This window comes from Aquarana catesbeiana, linkage group LG03 (assembly GCF_042186555.1).
Source record: "Aquarana catesbeiana isolate 2022-GZ linkage group LG03, ASM4218655v1, whole genome shotgun sequence".
NCBI classification, from domain to species: domain Eukaryota; kingdom Metazoa; phylum Chordata; class Amphibia; order Anura; family Ranidae; genus Aquarana; species Aquarana catesbeiana.
This window is the reverse complement of record NC_133326.1, coordinates 37,920,910-37,940,869: the sequence shown is the minus strand read 5'-3', so window position 1 is coordinate 37,940,869 and position 19,960 is coordinate 37,920,910. Positions and strand designations below refer to the sequence as shown.

Sequence of the window (19,960 nt, the reverse complement as noted above, 5' to 3'; positions counted from 1 at the left end):
GTTCCTACTCTAGCTATACACTAATGTAAAGATTACTGACATGGTCTCACTACACTACAGTGAAACTATCTGAGCTGTCCCTACTCTAGCTGCACACTATGGAAAGCTGAATGCTGGTCCTCCTCACTACACTCACACTATCTCTAGACTGACACTAAACTAATATGCTACACTGACAATTGAAGCAAAATAGCACAGTATAGCACACTAACTAACTAATAGCACTGAACAGAGCCCTGTTCTATCTCTCTCCATGCCGAAATCACACTGATAATGGCTGCCATTGAAAGAATACTTTTATACTGTGGGGTGGGAATGAGAGATGATTGGATAAAGTCATGATGACAATGCACTGTTCAGTGGCGCAATGCATTGTGGTCGGTTCGGGGGCCAAACAAATGGTTGAATGATCCGCTTGTTTGGCTGTTTGCCGAACATCCGAACAGCGAAAGTTATGCTCGGGCCGAACCGTTCGCCCATCCCTACTCCTTAAGTGGTTAAGCCCAGCACAGGCCTAACCATGTCATTGGGTTTTCTTCTGTAAATCAAGATTTCATTTTTTATTTAACTAATTGAATATGCTGATCTTGTATATTCTTCAGCCATAGAGGAGGTACTATACCTCAGACATGCACATGGTTCAGTGGTCAGTGAAATACAGAAGCAGTGAATGTGCCGTCTGTCCTTACTGCACATTAACAAATGGTAGAATATTCCAGTAAATTGAATAAACCACATATACTGTTCAAATAAGATCTCAGTCCGACTGATCTCATGTGAAGTAATGAATGACTGGACAAGATGTTTATTCCTTGCCAATTGTAATTCCAATCTTTAAAAGGCTATTTGTAGTTCTCAGCTTGCTTTCTACTTGCAGCACAGCGTATAGCACTTTCTAAAACACATATATGAATGAGCCATGTCTCGTAAACATGGACTGCGGCAATGTGTTTTCTTACTGCTGACAAAAGCAGTTTGTTTTGTCTGCTAAATGCATAGTACAGCATGCTCAATGCAATTTTCAATCTGCTCCTTCTCTGAGAAATGGGTTTCTGATGGGTGAAAGGCGACATAAAAGAAAAAAAAAAGTGTTGACACTTTGTCATAAAGAGATTTTTGATTTATTATGCGGTATGTCTTTGGTAATATCTCAGCATGTTCCCTCTGATTTTTTGTATAGTTTTTAGAGAGTGTTTGTTTGTATGAAATACTCCAGCTACATCTTGTTAGGAGGTTGAGAGGAACCCTAGGGATATCTGGAAGCAAATCGGCAATGAGATAGAATTTTTCTGGTTAGGTTTGTGGACTTTACAAATGCATTTCTGTTAAGCAGTGACATATTTATCACCACTGTACTACTAAAACTTCACTTCCCCATTGCTATGTGCAAAAAGAAGAATAAATCACCATATAAGCAGCAATGGTAATATTATGATGACATCTTGGTATATATATGTATATATATATATATATATATATATATATATATATATATATATATATTTATAGCACTGATCGCTGTATAAATGACAATGGTCCCAAAATAGTGTCAAAAGTGTCCTATGTGTCTGCCATAATGTTGCAGTCATGATAAATAATAATATATAAATCGCAGATCGCCGCCATTACTAATAAAAAAAAGATAATAAAAATGCCATAAAACTATCCCCTATTTTGTAGATGCTATAACTTTTGCGCAAACCAATCAATAAACGCTTATTGCGTTTTTTTTTACCAAAAATATGTAGAAGAATACATATCGGCCTGAACTGAGGAAAAAATTTGTTTATATATATATTTTTGGGGGATATTTATTATAGCAAAAAGTAAAAAATATTGCTTTTTTTTCAAAATTGTCGCCCTTTTTTTGTTTATAGCACAAAAAATAAACACGGCAGAGGTGATCAAATACCACCAAAAGAAAGCTCTATTTGTGGGGGAAAAAGGATGTCAATTTTGTTTGGGTACAATGTCACACGACCGCGCAATTGTAAGTTAAAGCGACGCAGTGCCAAGTGCTATGGTCAGGAATGGGGTAAAATCTTCCGGGGCTGAAGTGGTTAAAGTGGTTGTTAGAGCAGAAGGTTTTTTAACTTCATGCATTCTATGCATGAAGGTAATCAACCTTCTGAGTGCAGTTTCCCCCCCAGCCCCCCGTATACTTATCTGAACCCGATCAATCCAGCAATTGAGATCGAGGCCAGGTAAGTATGGGGGGGACTCTCTCAGCTCTCTCACTCCTCAATAGCTTAGAGACAGCATTAGGATCCACTGGCTCCCACTGCTGTCAATCACAGCAAGTGAGGAGGGACCCAGCTGTGCTCTGTGTGTCTTATGGACACACTGGCTAGCTCAGGAGCAAGCATGCACGAGTGCCCCCAAAACAAGCTGCTGGCTGTGGGGGCACTTGTTGGGAGGAGGAGCCAGGAGCCCTGGCGGAGGATCCCAGAAGAACGGGATTGGGCTGCTCTGTGCAAAACCATTGCACAGAGCACGTAAGTATAGCATGTTTGTCAAATTAAAAAGAAAATGAATGTATACAATCACTTTAAGCTGATAACACACAAACAATTCTAATTAATTATTATTATTATATTATTATACAGGATTTATAAAGCGTCAACAGTTTATGCAGTACTTTACAACATAAGTGCAGACAGTACAATTACAATACAATTTAATACAGTAAGAAAAAGAGAGCCCTGCTTGTTAGAACTTGCTATCTAAGAGGAAATTAATAGTGTCTTTATTGAACACACCCATTAAACATTCATGGGATGGAAAAAGTAAAAAAAGTAAGTGAACCTATCTACTAATTACTTCAATGAAAGATAATTGGAGTAAGAAGTTTGCACACCAGGAGTCCAGATATTGAAATAAGTTTGAAAGTGTGGTTTAGAGCTACTAGTAAAGTAGTTGATCTGCATAATGCAGGAAAGGGTTACAAAGTCTATAAATAGAGACAGTTTAGTACTGTGACTACTCTTCCTATAAGTAGGTGCCCAGCCAAGACGACTTCCAGGGCACGCAGACTCCTCAGTTAGGTAAAGAAGAACTCACAAGTAACAGCTAATGACTGGAACTGGCAAACATCCCTGTCTACCATACATAAGTATTTGAACAGGCAGGGTATTAATTGAAGAACACCATGGAGAAAGCCGCTACTCTAAAAAGTAGTTTGCCAAAGAGCACCTTGGCAAATCACAAAGCTACTGGGAAAATGTTTTGTGGACTGATGAAACAAAAGTTGAATTGTTCAGAAATACTTGTGACTATGTATGGCATAAAAAAGGGCACAGCTTACCAACATAAAATATCATGCCTGCAAACAGTGAAGTATGGTGGAAGGAACATCATGATTTGAACTTGCTTTGCTGCCTTAGGGCCTGGACCACTTGCCATCATTGGGGGAAATTAACTTGTAATTTTACCTAAATATCCTACAGGATAATGTCCGCCAGCTGAAGCTTAGTAGAAGTTGAGTGATGCAGCATAAATCCACCACAGACTGATTTCAGAAAAAAAAATGCGCCTTTTGAAGTGGACCAATGAGTCAGAGCCCAGACCTTAACCCCTTCAAAATGCTGAGGAATTACCTCAAGAGAGATGTTCACACCAGACATCGTACAAATGTGTCTAAACTAAAGCAGTTTTTTAAGGAGGAATGACCAAAAATTCCTCCTGAACATTATGCAGGTCTGATCCAGAGCAATGACTTGCTTGAAGTCATTGCTGCTAAAGGTGGTTCAAACAGCTAATAACTCCAAAGATTCACTTACTTTTTCCTCCAGCGCTGTGAATGTTTAATGGGTGTGTTTTATAAACACAGAAGAAATTAGAATTGTTTTTGTTACCAGCTTATCCGATTCCTCCCCCCCTTCGGTGCCACATTTAGCACCTTTCGGGGGAGAGTGGGTACCTATTTTTTACAGGTACCCTGTTCCTACTATAGGGAGACCGGGATGCGGTGAAGTATGTCAGTAGCTCGCCCCCCATCCTCCTCCCTCCCCTTCTGCCAAGCCAGTGAGAGAGCACAGCTTTGCCTATGCGCAGTAGGGACCCGGTCGTGAAGCTGAAAGGCTACACTGCCGGGTTCCCTTACCAGCAATGGCAGCAGCAGCACCCGACCAGCCGATGTAAAAATCGGCTGCGGTGCCAACATTGATGGACTCCTGGACAGGTTAGTGTCCAAGTGTTAAAAGTCAGCAGCTACAGTATGTGTAGTTGCTGACTTAAATTTTTAAAGAGGATGGCGGAACTCCTCTTTAAGCACATTGCATTTGTCTATTGTTGTGACTTAGATGAGGATCAGATAACATTTTATGGTAAAATACTGAAGAAAACTAGTTCATTCTAAGGGGTTTCAGATATTTTTTCTTACCCCAATACATATATATAAAGGATCCCCAATGCATGCACAGAAATAACGCAGGTCCTGCGAGTAAACTTGAACAGACCCCATGGTATTTCTGCACATGCCCAAAGTCCCACAAACTGTCTCCTGAAGGCATGAAGGTAAAAAAGCTTCCATGTGCTGCTCCTCCCACAGCCCCCCTATTACTCGCTCAATCCAGCGATGTGCACGGGAGCCTTGGCTGTCCCGGGTCTCTCTCTCTTCATTGGCTGAGAAAGAAGCAGGAGACATTGGCTCCCACTGCAGTCGATCACAACCAGTGAGCCAATGAGGTAGGAGCAGGGGTGGGGTCAAGCTGCTGCTTTTTGTGTCTTATGGATGCATAAAGAGGTCGCTGGAGCGAGCACGCACCATTGCCCCCATAGCAAGCGGCTTGCTATTGGAGGCATTTATAAAAGGGGAGGAGCCAGGAGCATTGGTGGGGGAAGAAGAGGATTGGGGCTGCTCTGTGAAAATTCATTGCATAGAACAGGTAAGTATGCCATGTTTGCTATTTAAAAAACCATTGAACCTTTATTATCAGTTTAAAGGCTAAAAAAAAATGTTATATGTTGTAGCTTACCCACTTTTGTATATAAGGCTGCATTCGTTTTCATAAGTTCATAGTTGGTAAGTTTGAAAAAAGACACCAGTCCATCTAGTTCAACCTGTGTAGGTGTGTGTATATTTATGTCTCTACCATTTCCCATATCCCTTTATATTGTGTCTGAAATTAGGTCCCTTGTGACATTATCGACCCAGCATGCCCCTATCGGTGGCGTCAGGGTCACCCGCCGATGTCATTGGGTGACTCCGCCCCTTAGCTGTTGGTGTGGCGGGCATCATGATTGACGTTGGATTTACATCAGGGAGATTTTTTTTTTTCTATTTTTTAATAAAGGAATTGTCAAAAACTTGTGTTATTTCTTTATTCACGTTTTACACTTTTTTGGTGAATGGGTAGAGGTACATGTACCCCATACGCTTTCACTTGGGGGGATCTTATGGCCTTCCAGATTCCAATAAACTCCCCACCCACAGACCCCCACAATGACCGCCCAGGTTGATGGGGAAGAGGCCCTTGTCCCCATCAACATGGAGACTAGGGGGACTAGGTGCTTTGGGGTGGGGGCATGTGGCCTGGTATGGTTTGGAGGGCGCTCGCTCATCTCCCCCCCCTCATCTCCCCCTTTCCTGGCCTGCTGGGCTGCATGCTTGAATAAGGGTCTTGTATGGATTTTAAGGGGGACCCCATGCATTTTTTTAAAATCCATACAAGACCAGAAGGGCCTGGTTGGATTGGGGGGAACCCAACGCTTTTTTCCCCAGAATTTTTTATTGCCAGCATTCTTTTGTTTACTAGACATGTGCATTCGTTTTCGTCCGAATGCATTTTTGTCCGAATTTCAGGTATTTTCGTTATCGTTTTAACAAACGATAACGAAAGTGCAGAGTCCGAAAAACAAAATATCCGACATAAACAAATGCTTTATTTTCATTTTCGTTGCTACAACAGTTCGATATAGATAGGAGATTCGACATGATGATGACAATAACGATCTGTGTCCATCAAACCTGTGGTCGAATGTGCCTAACCTTAGCTCTATTAGTCCAAGATTATTCTACATAGAGAGAAAAGATTCGACGTAGAGAGAAAAGATTCGACGTAGGGGAGGAAAGATTCGACGTAGGGGAGAAAAGATTCGACGTAGGGGAGGAAAGATTCGATGTAGGGGAGGAAAGATTTGACGTAGGGGAGAAAAGATTCGACGTAGGGGAGAAAAGATAAATAAAAATAATGATGATGATGAATGTTATTGGCTGATTGTAACCAAAGAGGAGGAGCAGTAAAATAGCTAGAACTAAGTACACACGTACTTTGGCTTATGGTGTCTGTTGAAAGTTCTAAGAAGATTCGACGGAGCAGGTAAACTATACGGCATTGTACAGTTTAGCTGCTCCGTCGAATCTTCTTTGAACATTCGACAGACACCATAAGCCTTCAATGACAGATTCGACCTTAATTTGGATTTTCGGACGAATGCAATTTTTAACGAAAAACAAAATAAATAAAAACGAATTTTGGGAGTAACTAAATAAATTTATTTTTCAGACGAAAACGAAATTCCGAAACGAAATATTTCAGTGTGCACATGTCTATTGTTTACATTTCAGCTCTCAGCGGGGAAGCTCACTGACAGCTGATGAGTTATTGGTTGTTAGGGACGTGGCGGACGGCTTCCTGACCCGCTCGTTAACAACCAGCAATTCTTCACACAGAATTGGAATCAGTCCATCATATTTTGACCAATCTGAATTCAAATCATGCCGAAAATTTGTACTTTGTTAGAAAATGAATAAACAAAATGAAATTAAACAAATTTCAATGAAATTCGTTACTATTTCATTTGAAGAAGCGGGTACATACGACTCTCTAAATAACCAAAATTTTGATCAAATTTAGATTCGCACCAAAATGAATTGCACATGTCTACCAATTGTTGCTGGCTGCAGGGGAATTATTGTACCGCTTTTCTTGTTATCACTATCAAATTCCATACAAATGACTTAACACCACAAAATGATACTTGGTTCTGTATTCTCTAAAAGGGGCAGTAGGTATGGGTTGGAACCAAGGGACAGTGCTCAGAGGTGGGTAGGTGGCGGAGACAAGGGTGACTCAAAAGAGGGGACTACCTGCACCTTTTGTCTGAGAAAAAATCCCTGAATACATACAAGGTTCTCCTATATATTGCAGGTTTAACCTCATCCAAGTGATTTTGTCTTGTCCATCCCTCTAAATTACATCAAGGGCTGAAATGGCAGGGGTAACCAAACTTGTATAAAGGTTGTTAAAATTAGCACTTATTCGATAAAGCTGATAGGAGTAATAAAGTGTGATATTTATTTCCCAAAACTGACAGTTGCAGCATTTGTCAATAATAAAAGTCAATAATTGTTTGGTCACGGTGACAGATTCCGACTGACCTCAGCATCATTTAATGTGGATTAATGGCTTAATCCTTACGGTAATAGCAGCAAAGAGATGCAACAAAATTGAGAAATACACACGGTTCTTCAACGTATTCTTTTTCTTAATCAACTTTACTCCGTAGACTGATGTGCGCTCAAGATGCAGATTTTCGTTCACCTGATGTATTCACCCCAGTCATTCTCCATTTCCATTTCATTTAGATCTAAAGGTTGTCTTCCAAGGAAATCTATCAAGGTTAAATAAAAATAAAGAAAAATGGGCAGGGAACATAGCTAAGTGTTTACACGATGATACACATTCATAAGGGTTAATTCTTTGTCAGTGAAAAGAAAAAAATAAATACAGTTTTACATTCCGGCTTTGTCAACTGTGAAAAACACAATCTAGGCTAAAATCAATTTTATTTTAAGCTTACACATATAGCTCACAGCTGTCTGGATTTTGACAGATTGGAGAATCTACTGTATTTCTCATAATAAAAGTATTAGGAAAGCATGAGTCCCTCCCAACTAATCATGTACTGTACAAAACGTATTATGAGTCTGATTATGAGTATAATAATATTTATATTATAGATATGTATAATATATATATATATATATATATATATATATATACAGGGCTTTTTTTATCAAACAATAGGCGCTGGAACTTAACCACGGCCCCACAAAACCCCTCCCCCTACACACACCCTCTAAATCACATCAGATAGTGGGTGTGTTCAGTCAAATTTCACGAAAAAAGTAGGAGGGTCTTAAAGGGGCATTAAATACCAGGATTGCATTACATACAGAGTGCAGAACTGTCACTTGTAAACACAGAAACCAGACTTCTATGTTTACAAGTGATTGTGGTGAGCAGGCACTAAAGGGTCTGAGCCAGAGGTGGTGGAACTGAGTTCCACCAAGTTCCCCCTGAAAAAAAGCCCTATATATATATATATATATATATATATATATATATATATATATATATATATATATATATCTCCATATATCCACTTGCCGCCCACCCACAATGATGTATTACAGACGGGCAGCAACTGTAGGCAAAGCAACGTACTGGTATATTGATGCCTACCTCCGGGCTCAGGACACGCCCCCTGGGTGGCTCATTCTGCGGGAGCCTGCCAGCAAGTCCCAGCTAATGATTCACGGCTGGGACATGCTGATTGGCTGTGTACAATCACAGTTGAGAGCTCTGCAGTGGCAGCTGGTGGTAATTTGTTTTTTTTTTGGGGGGGGGGTGGCAAACAGTGCAACCACAGCCACCGGGGGGGTGCTGGGGGAGGGCAGTGCGGGTTTACCTGAGGCCAATCACTTTACTAGGTATATGTAAATGTTTACAACCACTTGAAGGATAGATTTAAGGTCAGGGACATTCTTGTAGTTATTATATTATCTTTAACAAAAGTGCTATTTACTGCAGTGGTCATCAACCCTGTCCTCAGTGCCCACCAACAGGCCAGGTTTGCAAGATAACTGAAATACATCACAGGTGATATCATTTGCTGCTCAGTGATTGAAGTATTCTAGTCTGCATCTCCCCAAGGTAATACATAAAACCTGGCTTGTTAGTGGACCCTGAGGACAGGGTTGATGACCACTTATTTACTGCATGTGATTACTTTAGGTCCTCAGGCTTATGTTGTTTTTGTGTAAAAATGTATTATGGTCCTCTTACTTTAGCAAATGTTTATGGACCCAGACCACAGTGGGATTCTTCAAATTTACACAACTGCCAGTATTATTCTATAAGGTATCTATACTAACTGTCCAAAAATGTTTTGTACTTCTAGAGCCCATGGACCTGATGCCATGATCCTTGTTGATGGGCAGCCAAGACAGACTAAAGGAGACATGGGCCTGTCACAGATGCTAAATATTGCCACACAGATTGCTTCAGGAATGGTTTATCTGGCATCTCAACATTTTGTACATCGAGACTTGGCCACCAGGAACTGCTTAGTGGGAGCAAGCCTGCAAGTTAAAATTGGAGACTTTGGCATGTCCAGAGATGTCTACAGTACAGACTACTACAGGGTAAGGACACTTCAGGCGTTTATTGTTAAATTTAAGTGTACTCAACAAAGCAGTACAACACAGTACAAAAGATTGCCTGATTGTTTCCATTTGCAGCCTAACCAATCATATTTTAGTTTATTGAAAACATATTTCTTCCAAAGTAATTTTTATTTGTTGCTTTGGGTTTGGAAACTTGGCATATAGCATAGTTCTTATAAATTAATCAAAATGTCTACCATATTATATAGAAGTGCTGTGCAAAAAAACACATGACCAGTTTTGAAGTGTGTGGGGAAGGGATGGAACCCCTGCGATTTTTATTTGTGGTCAATTTTCTCACTGGGGAAGTGATGGGAAATCTCTCCAGTGGTGTCAAGGATAGCAACACTTGACAGATGTATTTAATAGTAATGCACCAAAATTTTGGCAGTGAAAACTTATCGGCCGAAAACTGTGTTTTTGGCATTTTGCTGATAGAAAAATAAGTGCCGATAATGGCGCCCGAAGACGCATCATGATTTTGCTGCGATTTGATGTGATTTTAAAACAATGTTACTGTGCTTATGGTGTGTTTTTTCATAGGTCATGTGACTCAAAAACTGCATCAAAACTGTAACACGGGGGAGCTATTGATGCGTTCTTGTCTATTGATCGTTCTTTTCAATGCATTTTAATGGGGAGGTTTATTTTTGGTGCGTTTTTTTTTAACTGACCAAAAATGCATATTTTTACACCACAACAGAAGCACAACGGCATAGCTCCCAACTGTCCCTGATTTCGAGGGACGGTCCCTGATTTTGGAACATTTGTCCCTCATTTTGGTCTAATCTAAATAATAGTATATAATTACTTTTTTATCTTTCAACAAGTGTTTCCCAGTGCTAAACCTTTTATCCAATTTCTAAATAGCTGCATTTGTACATTTCCAAAGCCAGTATAAAGGAATAGTAGTGGTTAAAAAGCACTTGTAGGTTTACCTAATCATTTTTTGTATAATTCTCCTTTAAGGGGTGTGGCAGGGATGTGTCCTATGCCTAGATACTTTTGCTAATAGCTATCCCTCGTTCCCATCTCAAAAAGTTGGGAGGTATGCAATGGACTAGTGTGAAGACATACATAGAATTTAAAGGGATGAGTTTTTTTTTAGTTTTTCTTGCACTAAATGTGTTGATAATGGCCGACGATAAATTCCTATTCATTTAAATTCATGATATGAATTTAAAAGTCGAATATAATACAATTATATATAAAAATATATATGTTTTTTAAAAGCTGACATTTTCAGTTTATGTTTTGGTCAAGTGCATTCTGAATTTTTGGTTTCAGCACCAAAATTTCCATTCGGTGCACCTCTAGTATTTACTCTTCCCCAGAGTTGCATAGTAAAAGCCTAACAGACAAGTGTACAATTCATTCTTTAGTTTGTAGGACTTTGCAAAATTGAAAACCTTCATTTATGAATCAATGTTTCACCTATCTATAGTGAATTTTATCATGTTTTGATGAAAATTGCTATAGCTTGATATTATTACTTCTAGGCAATTCAGGGGTAATTGCTTGTTAAAAATCCTACAAGCGCAACTATCTACAGCAATATATGGTCTCATCTTGTTCAAGAGCCAGATGACCTAGAGGTGATCTAACTAAGATTAATAAATATATTGATTTTCTTTATGCCAACAAACTGTACAAATGGCTCAATGGTTACCAAATATGGTACCCATTGTAGTGAGAAAGGTTATCAAGGAATTTATTATAAATATTATACTGTAAAAGTCTGAATGGTTGTCTTAAAGCGGAGTTCCACACAAAAATGGAACTTCCGCTTTTCGGAACCCTCCCCCCCTCCGGTGTCACATTTGGCACCTTTCAGGGGGGAGGGGGGTGCAGATACCTGTCTAAGACAGGTATTTGCACCCACTTCCGGCATAGACTCCCATGGGGGTCTATGCCTCTTCCTGTCCCCACCGCGCTGTCTCCTGGGAACACACAGCTCCTAGGAGAGAGCGGGGACCACTCGGGACGCGCAGCGCGACTCGCGCATGCGCAGTAGGGAACCGGGAAGTGAGGCCGCAACGCTTCACTTCCTGATTCCCTCACCTGGGATGGCGGCGGCAGCTGCCGAGAACCGAGCGGGTTCTCGGCGTCCCCTGCCGACATCGCTGGACCCTGGGACAGGTAAGTGGTCATGTATTAAAAGTCAGCAGCTGCAGTATTTGTAGCTGCTGGCTTGTAATATTTTTTTTTTTTTGGCGGTGTGGGTGAACCCCCGCTTTAACTAACCACTTGATAACCAGACTTGACACTTCTCACATACATGTGAAAATCAGTATTTTTTTGCTAGAAAATTACTTAGAACTCCCAAACATTATATATTTTTTTTTTAAAGCAGAGGCCCCAGAGAATAAAATAGTGGCTGTTTAATTTTTTTTATGTCACATGACATTTGTGCATCGTTTTTCAAACACTTTTTTTGGAAGAAATACACTTTAATGCATTTCAATTTGCAAAAATACAATATAATATCAGTTGTTTGGTAAAATATAAAAGATGATGTTACGCTGAGTAAATAGAAACCAAACATGTCATGCTTAAAAATTGTGCATGCCCATGGAATGGCGACAAACTATGTACATTATGTTATTCATAAGGGACACTTTAAAAGCCTTTACAGGTTACCACTTTAGATTTACGTAATAGGTCTAGGATTATTGCTCTTGATCTGAAATTTGCTGCTATACCTCACATGTGTGGTGTAATCGCTGTTTACATACCGCTTATGCATGTGTTCGCCATTTCGTGCGCGGGGGGGAGCTTTACATTTTTTTAATATTTATTAATTTTAAGTAATACTTACCTGAGCCCCATCTTTGTCCAGCAATGTCCATGAGTGTCTCAGCCGTCCGGGACTCTCCCTCCTGCTTGGCTGAGACACAACAGCAGTGCTATTGGCTCCCGCTGCTGTCAATCAAAGTCAGTTAGCCAATCAGGAGAGAGAGGGGTCAGGGCCAAACCACAGCTCTATGTGTGAATGGATACAGGGAGCAGAAGCTTGGCTTGGGTGCCCCCATAGCAAGCTGCTTGCTGTGGGGGCACCGAACAGGAGGGAGGGGCCAGGAGCACCGTAGAGGCACCCGAGAAGAGGTGGATCTGGGCTTCTCTGTGCAAATACACTGCACAGAGCAAGTAAGTATAACATGTTTGTTATTTTAATAAAAAAAAACAAGACTTTAAAATCACTTTAAAGCAGACCTTCAGTAATTTTTTCATCTTTCCATCTGTTAAATCTTCTGCCCTTGTTGTTTTAACTTTGGATAGTAAAACATTTTTTTTCTGCCAGTAAATACCTTGTACAGCCCACTTCCTCTTTCTTGTCTGGTAATTAGCCTAGGCTTATGACATCAGGCATAGTTCTTTCCCTCACTCTCGTGAGAGTTTGCTAGGAAGAGAGGGGGATGAGTCATAAGAGGGCTAATGAGAGCTGTGGGGCTGCCGAGCTGGAGGTGTGCCTGTGTGTGTGTGTAAATCCAGGAAGTGAACAGGCAGCATCTTCAGCTGCCCACAGTTAAAATGGCTGCAGCCAGACTTAGTGAAGTGAGGTTTCAATAGCATATTTGTCAGCTACAGAATCACAGTATATATAAAATAATATGCAAAGTGGTTAGAGGGAAGCTTCATAACGGCAAACATGTTTTTATTACAAATTATGTGAGCAGACTGCAGTTCCTCTTTAAGTATTATCAAAGATAGTAGTATAATATTCTGATCCAAGGAATTGAGCTGACTCTTTTTGAGGTCAATAAGTAGTTCTTTCCTTCAAGCCACTGTTGCCCAGGAGGATACTGTTATACATTTCTCTGATCCAGAACTGCTAGTTTTGCTTTGCAAGTGGTTAAACCTAATGGACATGCAATTTTTTACAACTTAAATAATTACATAGCTAAAATCTGTCACTATAAAATCAGGACACATTATTTTAAGTTTCTAATACAAGATGATTACATTGTTTAAAAGAAATACTAAAACACGAAGGGGGCGCATGCGCGGCGCAACGAGAGGAGGACACCTGTAATGAGAGCTCCGTGAGCTATCACTCCCCTGGGGCTAAAACACACAGAATTTTGCCACCAACTACCCGCAACCCTAGGGGTCTCAAAGGTACATGCCAACACACAAGGCTCGCCGGGGAAAACCAGCGCAAAAGTCCCTAACTAACTACCTCCTTCGGGTCCAGGAGCAGAGCGGGAAAATGGTGCCCAGCCACCACGCACTCCGGCTCCTACACACAGCCAGAATGCCTCTCCCACCAGCAACTCTACAGACAGTGAGTACCCTGTTAACTTCACAAAGGCAGAGCTGGACGCCAGCCTCTCTTCCATGTATGAGAAGCTTGCTGACAAGTTTCAAGTGGAACATCACAAATCCTCTAACACGCTATCACAGGAACTTGCGGTGCTGGGGGGGATGGATCTGCTGGAAACAAAACATGACGAGCTCCAGCTAGCATACTCTGAACTCCACAGGGTCCATGAATCCCTTACAGACACAGTCGCCCTGCTTCAATCTTCTTTAGAAGATTTGGACAATCGTAATAGGCGCAATAACTTGAGGATCAGAGGAGTCCGAGAACAGATCACGGGCCTGCTCCCGGCAGTTAAAAGACTGTTCGTGTCCTACCAAATGCATCAGATGCCTCATTTGCCTGTGACAGGATTCACAGAGCATTGCCCCAAACCTCCAGATGATAAGCCCCCAAGGGACATTGTACTATGTCTTAAGGACTACCTTATTAAGGAGGATATCCTGAGAGCCTCTCGCAATACCCCTAACATTCAGTTGGATGGGACCAGGGTCCAGATATACCCAGACCTCTCCCCTGCTATGTTGGAGAAATGCAGAAATCTGAAAGAAGTCACTAAAGTTCTGCAGTCTGCAAGCATACGTTATTGCTGGGGCTTCCCCTTCAAACTCCAGGTCCCCCACAATGGTACCACCTATACAGTCAACACACTTCAAAGTGGAAAGGAGTTGCTGGTCAAATTGGGACATTTGGCACCTGAGCAATTGCCCAGACAACCATCTACACCCCGAACATCACAGATCTGGGCCACTCCATCTCCTTAATGGGACCGCAGATGACAATGCCAGGGACTTCATGAGCTACAGATTTGAGGCTCGCCTTGGATGCCAAGTGACATTGATTACAGTAGCTCTGTTCGGCTGTTGGCTTCCCCATTCCTCACTATTTTATCCCTTACAGTTCTGGGTCACAAGATGGCTTTTTTTTGTCTCGTTACGCCCGCATGTTTGACCCCCTGCTCTACAAATTCACAAACTTGATCTGCAGGTTTTAGACTACTCCTGAGAGAACGATCATCCTGACCTCAGATCTGGACAAGTCTGAATGCTCAAATCCACATAGGTTGTTTTAAATTGATAAGAGCATTGAACTACATAGTCCTTCAGGAAGGTTTTTTCTTGTCAGTCGGTGGGGAAGTACCGTTTATTTCTGTTCCCGCTTCCCCCTGACACCATTCCAACATAGACTATATGTTGGCACTTATTTGGTGTACAAGTTTAATTAACATTTCTTTTTCTCCCTTTTTATTTTTATTTTTTGGAGGTGGCTTTGACTCTAGAATGCTATGTGACAAATGTGTGAAGGTACCTAGGTTGCCTATGTGTAAGGTGAGACCTATGGTTGGCCACAGGCATGGTGATCCTAGGGGTCTCCTGCTTTCTAAAAAAGGTATTACTGAAGTATGCACACGGTTCCCTACCAGATGTCATGTCAATCCTGAACCCTTTAGGTTGTACTCATGGGGATTAAGATAATATCGCACAATGTAGAGGGGTTCAACTCCCCACAAAAGCGGAGGAAGGCCTTTAGATCTTACAAAAGTCTGGGGGCTGACATATTGCTCCTTCAGGAGACACATTTTTCCACCTCTAACCACCCCAGCTACTTTGATCGCCATTATAGACAGCACTTCTTCACCACATTTGATTCTAGGTCTAAAGGTGTAGCCATTTTTATAAAGAATTCATTGATTTTGGATGTGCAGCATGTTTATAAAGACCCTGCTAGCAGGTTCCTGATAATACAGGGCTTAATCAATGGTAAAGCAATTACTATTGCAAATGTTTATGCTCCAAATGTCTCACAAGCATTTTTTTTGCCTCCTTTTTTCAGATCCTAGACAGGTATCTCTCCCCACACCTAGTGATTGGAGGGGATTTCAACATGGTGGCCCATTCAAAACTAGACAGAAGCCGAGTTGTGAGTAATGCTAATGCTTTCCCAAAAACCCTCTCCCGTTTGCTCAATACCCACCAGCTTATTGACTCTTGGAGAGCCCATAATGTGGGTTCCCGGAACTACACCTTCTGCTCACGCCCTCAGGACAGCTATTCTAGGCTGGATTATATATTTAGCACTCCGGTCATATTAGCCGACTCAACAGCAGCGCACATACATCCGTGCCCATGGTCGGATCACCACATGGTGCAGCTTGATCTCACTCATATTGGTATCTCACCTAGTAATGCCTCCTGGCGCATGAACGATTCCCTCCTTACAGACCCAGATCTAGTCTCTAAGGTCAGACCTTAGAGACTAGAGGAATACTGTTGCTTGACTACTACTCCAGGTACCCCCCCCCACTATGCTGTGGGCTGCCCACAAGACAGTCATCCGGGGACATCTTATTTCGTTAGCATTAGCTAGGAAGAAACATAAACTGGCTGAGATCACCAGACTCACTCAGGAACTGACCAAGCTGTACCATGTACACATTGCCCCGACACTCTTAGATTAACACCAAGAGAATTGAACTAGACACAATTCTCTCTGAGCAGACGGAGAGGGCCCTGAGATGGTCAAAGGCAAAATACTTACTACACAGCAACTTGGCTTCAGCAATGTTTGCTAGAAAATTGAACTCCACTATCCAACACCCTCACTCATATAAACTTAAAAACGACAAAGGGGACATGGCCACCCACCCCACAGAGATTTTCTCTAAATTCTATCAAGATCTTATGGCTTCCCCATCCTCCCTGCCTGGTCCCTCTGTCAACTCATGGTTAGATAGACTGAACCTCCCCTCTCTAACAACAGAACAACTCAATGACCTGAATGCCCCTTGCAATACAGAGGAGATCCTGAAAATTATTAAATCCCTAAAACCCTCTAAGGCCCAAGACGGATTCTCAACCACTTACTACAAAAAATGTTCAGGACAATTGGTCCCACACTTAGTGAAGCTCTTCAATCACATCTTAGAAGAACAAACTTTCCCAGAAGACATGTTGCTGGCCAATATGTCTTTAATACCCAAACCAAATAAGGACCACTCTCTCCCCCAAAATTACAAACCCATTTCTGTCATAAACAATGACCTGAAGCTATTTGGTCGCCTTTTAGCAGACTATTGACTATAATTCCAGCCCTGATATCCCCTGACCAAACGTGTTTTATCCCCGGTAGGCAAATTACAGACAATATACGACTAGCCACTAACATAATCCAAGACGCAGAACTGTACTCTAAACAAGTCCTTATGCTGAGCCTTGACATACATAAGGCTTTGACAGTGTGACTTGGCCTTATTTAGAATCAGTTCTATCTAAGTTTGGATTTCGGGGAAAGTTTGTTCATGGTTTTTGGGCTCTATACCACCACCCTCACACCTGCATCAAGCTTCCAGGCAGCACCTCAGAGTATTTCATACTGGGATGGGGAACCAGGCAGGGATGTCCCCTTTCCCCCCTGATTTTCCCCTTGGCGATTGAACCGCTTGCCAGATCAATTTGTTTGAATCCAAACATTAAGGGCTACGAGAGGGGAGAACGGAAATTTAAGATAAGTATGTATGCAGACGATGTACTCCTCTTCTTATCGGACCCGGTGGTCTCTTTGCCAAACCTGATCCTCACCTTAAATACTTCCCAGGACATATCAGGCTTAGGGGTCAACCTGTCAAAATGTGCTGCACTTACAATTAATATCTCACAACCTACATTACTAGGAATCCAATCCAGTTTTGGCTTCACAATATGTAAAGAAACTTTACCACACCTAGGGATTAAGCTGACCGCCTCTCTCCAAAACCTTTACTTTGCAAATTATCCCCAGGTGTTTACCCACATTAAACAATTGTTACGTATGTGGTCTGCATACCATATTTCATTCTTAGGTAGAATTCAAGCCATCAAAATGTCTATACTCCCAAAACTTCTGTTCTTTTTTAGATCCCTACCACTATATGTCTCCCGTCAGACTATAGAGCAGAAAGAAGTGAATGCATTTGTATGGCTATCCAAAAAACCCCGGCTGAATAAGAAATTGCTTTACCGTCCGGCGAACCTGGGAGGTATGAGGCTACCGCATTTATGGCTGTATTATGCCTCAGCTAGGCTGATACAGATGGCACAATGGCACTCCCCCCCGATGGAAGTCCCTTGGATCCAGTTTGAGCGATCCTCAGTGGGGCCTTATTACCTCCCGGGCCTCCTCTGGTTGGACAAAGTTAAGTCCAAAGACCTCACGCCACTTAATGGTGTAGTTGGCCAGGCAATACAACTGTGGTCACTGTATAAAAATACATATGCCCTGGTTCCACACAGTCCTTGCTTGGCCTCTTTCCTAGGAGACCCCAGATTTCTAGCAGCGTTCAAAACTCCCAATAATTTTTCCCACTGGATACAGAGGGGCTTGATCTCCCTCAAGGCTTTAACACAAGAGCCCCCTTTTAGCCCATTCACTTTCCTACAGGAGAGGCATGGGCTTCCAAGGGCGGAGTCCTATAAATATCTACAGATAAGGCACTTCTACACCACCCACTTCCAGAGAGAGGGGCCTTCTACTACAAACACTTTTGAACACCTATGCAAGTTTTCTTCCAGGGATAAAGGCACCATATCGACTTTATATCAATACCTAAATGAACGGAATCTTCCCTCCAAATCACAAGTGATGCTTAGCTGGGAAATTGAAGCTGGGCTAGAAATAGCCCCAGAAAGTTGGGCGGTTATGGTTTCCAACATGAGAAAATGTACAAAGTCAATGGCGGTTAGAGAAACACTTTTGAAACTTCACAATAGATGGTATTATACCTCCTCCAGACTGAATATAGTCCCTTGGTCCCAGGAAACTGCTTCAGGGGTTGCCCAGATAGGAGTACACACCTCCATATTTTTTGGAGCTGCAAGGTCCTTCAACCTCTATGGCTAAAAGTATCTAACAAGGTAGCCCAGATCCCTGGATTACAATATCATTTAACATTTCAGATAGGCTTACTTTTTGAGGACCTCCCTGAGGCAGATCAAAAACTAGCCCATACACTCTTCAGTGCAGTACACTGGGCCATAGCCCTGCACTGGAGAGCACCGACAGTTCCCTGGGACCAAGTATTACGACGCATGGAGGCGATCCGTCTAATGGAAAGAATCCACCACACCCTGTTGGACAACATGCGTGTGTTTGACAGGAAATGGGCCCCCTGGTCATCATATGATATATAATATACTTGGTAGGCAAATTCACATATGGAAGGTGCCTCACTGCTGACAGAGGAGAGCCACCCACCTCCCTAAAAAATAATTTTTCTTTTTTTTTTCCTCTCTTTTGGTTTCTCTTTTACCTAGTTACAGTTTTTGCATATAGTGCCCTTAGGACTTTTTGATTTTCGATAATCAATAAAATAATCCTATCAGTGAGGGCAATGTTAATTTCAAGTTATGCTGTTATATGCCGGTAGTAATCAGTTACTTTGTGTTGACATTTTTTTTCCTGTTGATCCTGTAATTGGTTGAAGTATTATGTACCTGAAGAGAATTTGCAAGCTGAATGTATATTTTTCTTTTCAAAAAAAAAAAAAATTGTTGGTAATAAAAAGAAATACTAAAAAACAAGCCAAAAAAATCCTGTTAGAGTATGTAGATTGTAAGATTATTTTTCTAAAATGTAAATCTAAATGTACGCACAAAGCAGTGCTCCATCTAACCGCACAAATATTCTGAAAAAAAGATCACTTTCTCTTTAAAAACACTTCCGGACCACCCACTGTTGTTTTACGATGGCTGTTTGAAGAGGATTATCGTTGTGTGGTCTCTGTGGCGGATTCACTGCAAGATCACTTTTATCGGCGGTGGGAGAAGTGCCATCTGTCTCTTACCGGAGCCGTCGACAGCAGCGGAGGCGATCGGATCTTCACCCTTGCTGGGCATGGAGACGAGTGAGGGGAAGATGGCCCCCACCTGTCTCCATAACAATGCAGGGTGGAAGCGACGTCAAAATATCACTTCCGCCCATAGCTCTTAAAGGGCCATTTTTTTAAATTACTTTTTTAAATGACATTTTTAAAAAAAAATTTAATTGCATTTTAGTGTAAATATGACATCCGAGGTCTTTTTGACTCCAGATCTCATATTTAAGAAGTCCTGTCATGCTTTTTTTTCTATTACAAGGGATGCTTACATTCCTTGTAATAGGAAAAAAAGTGACACAATTTAAAAAAAAAAAAAAACAGTGTAAAAATAAAAAAT

The 19,960-nt window shown here is 41.5% G+C and overlaps 1 protein-coding gene across 5 annotated transcripts in view; it reads left to right on the top strand.

Annotated features, from left to right (window-relative positions):
• NTRK3 (neurotrophic receptor tyrosine kinase 3) overlaps positions 1 to 19,960 on the top strand; it is a 1,063,191-nt gene that overhangs the window by 975,809 nt on the left and 67,422 nt on the right. For all 5 annotated transcript variants that reach the window (XR_012242732.1, XR_012242731.1, XR_012242729.1 and 2 more), the window contains one exon: positions 9,187 to 9,430. Coding sequence is in view for 1 of the 5 variants with exons in the window: in XM_073618426.1 (XP_073474527.1) it covers positions 9,187 to 9,430 (244 nt within the window). In the remaining 4 variants the exon portion in view is untranslated. The remainder of the gene's footprint in view (positions 1 to 9,186; positions 9,431 to 19,960) is intronic.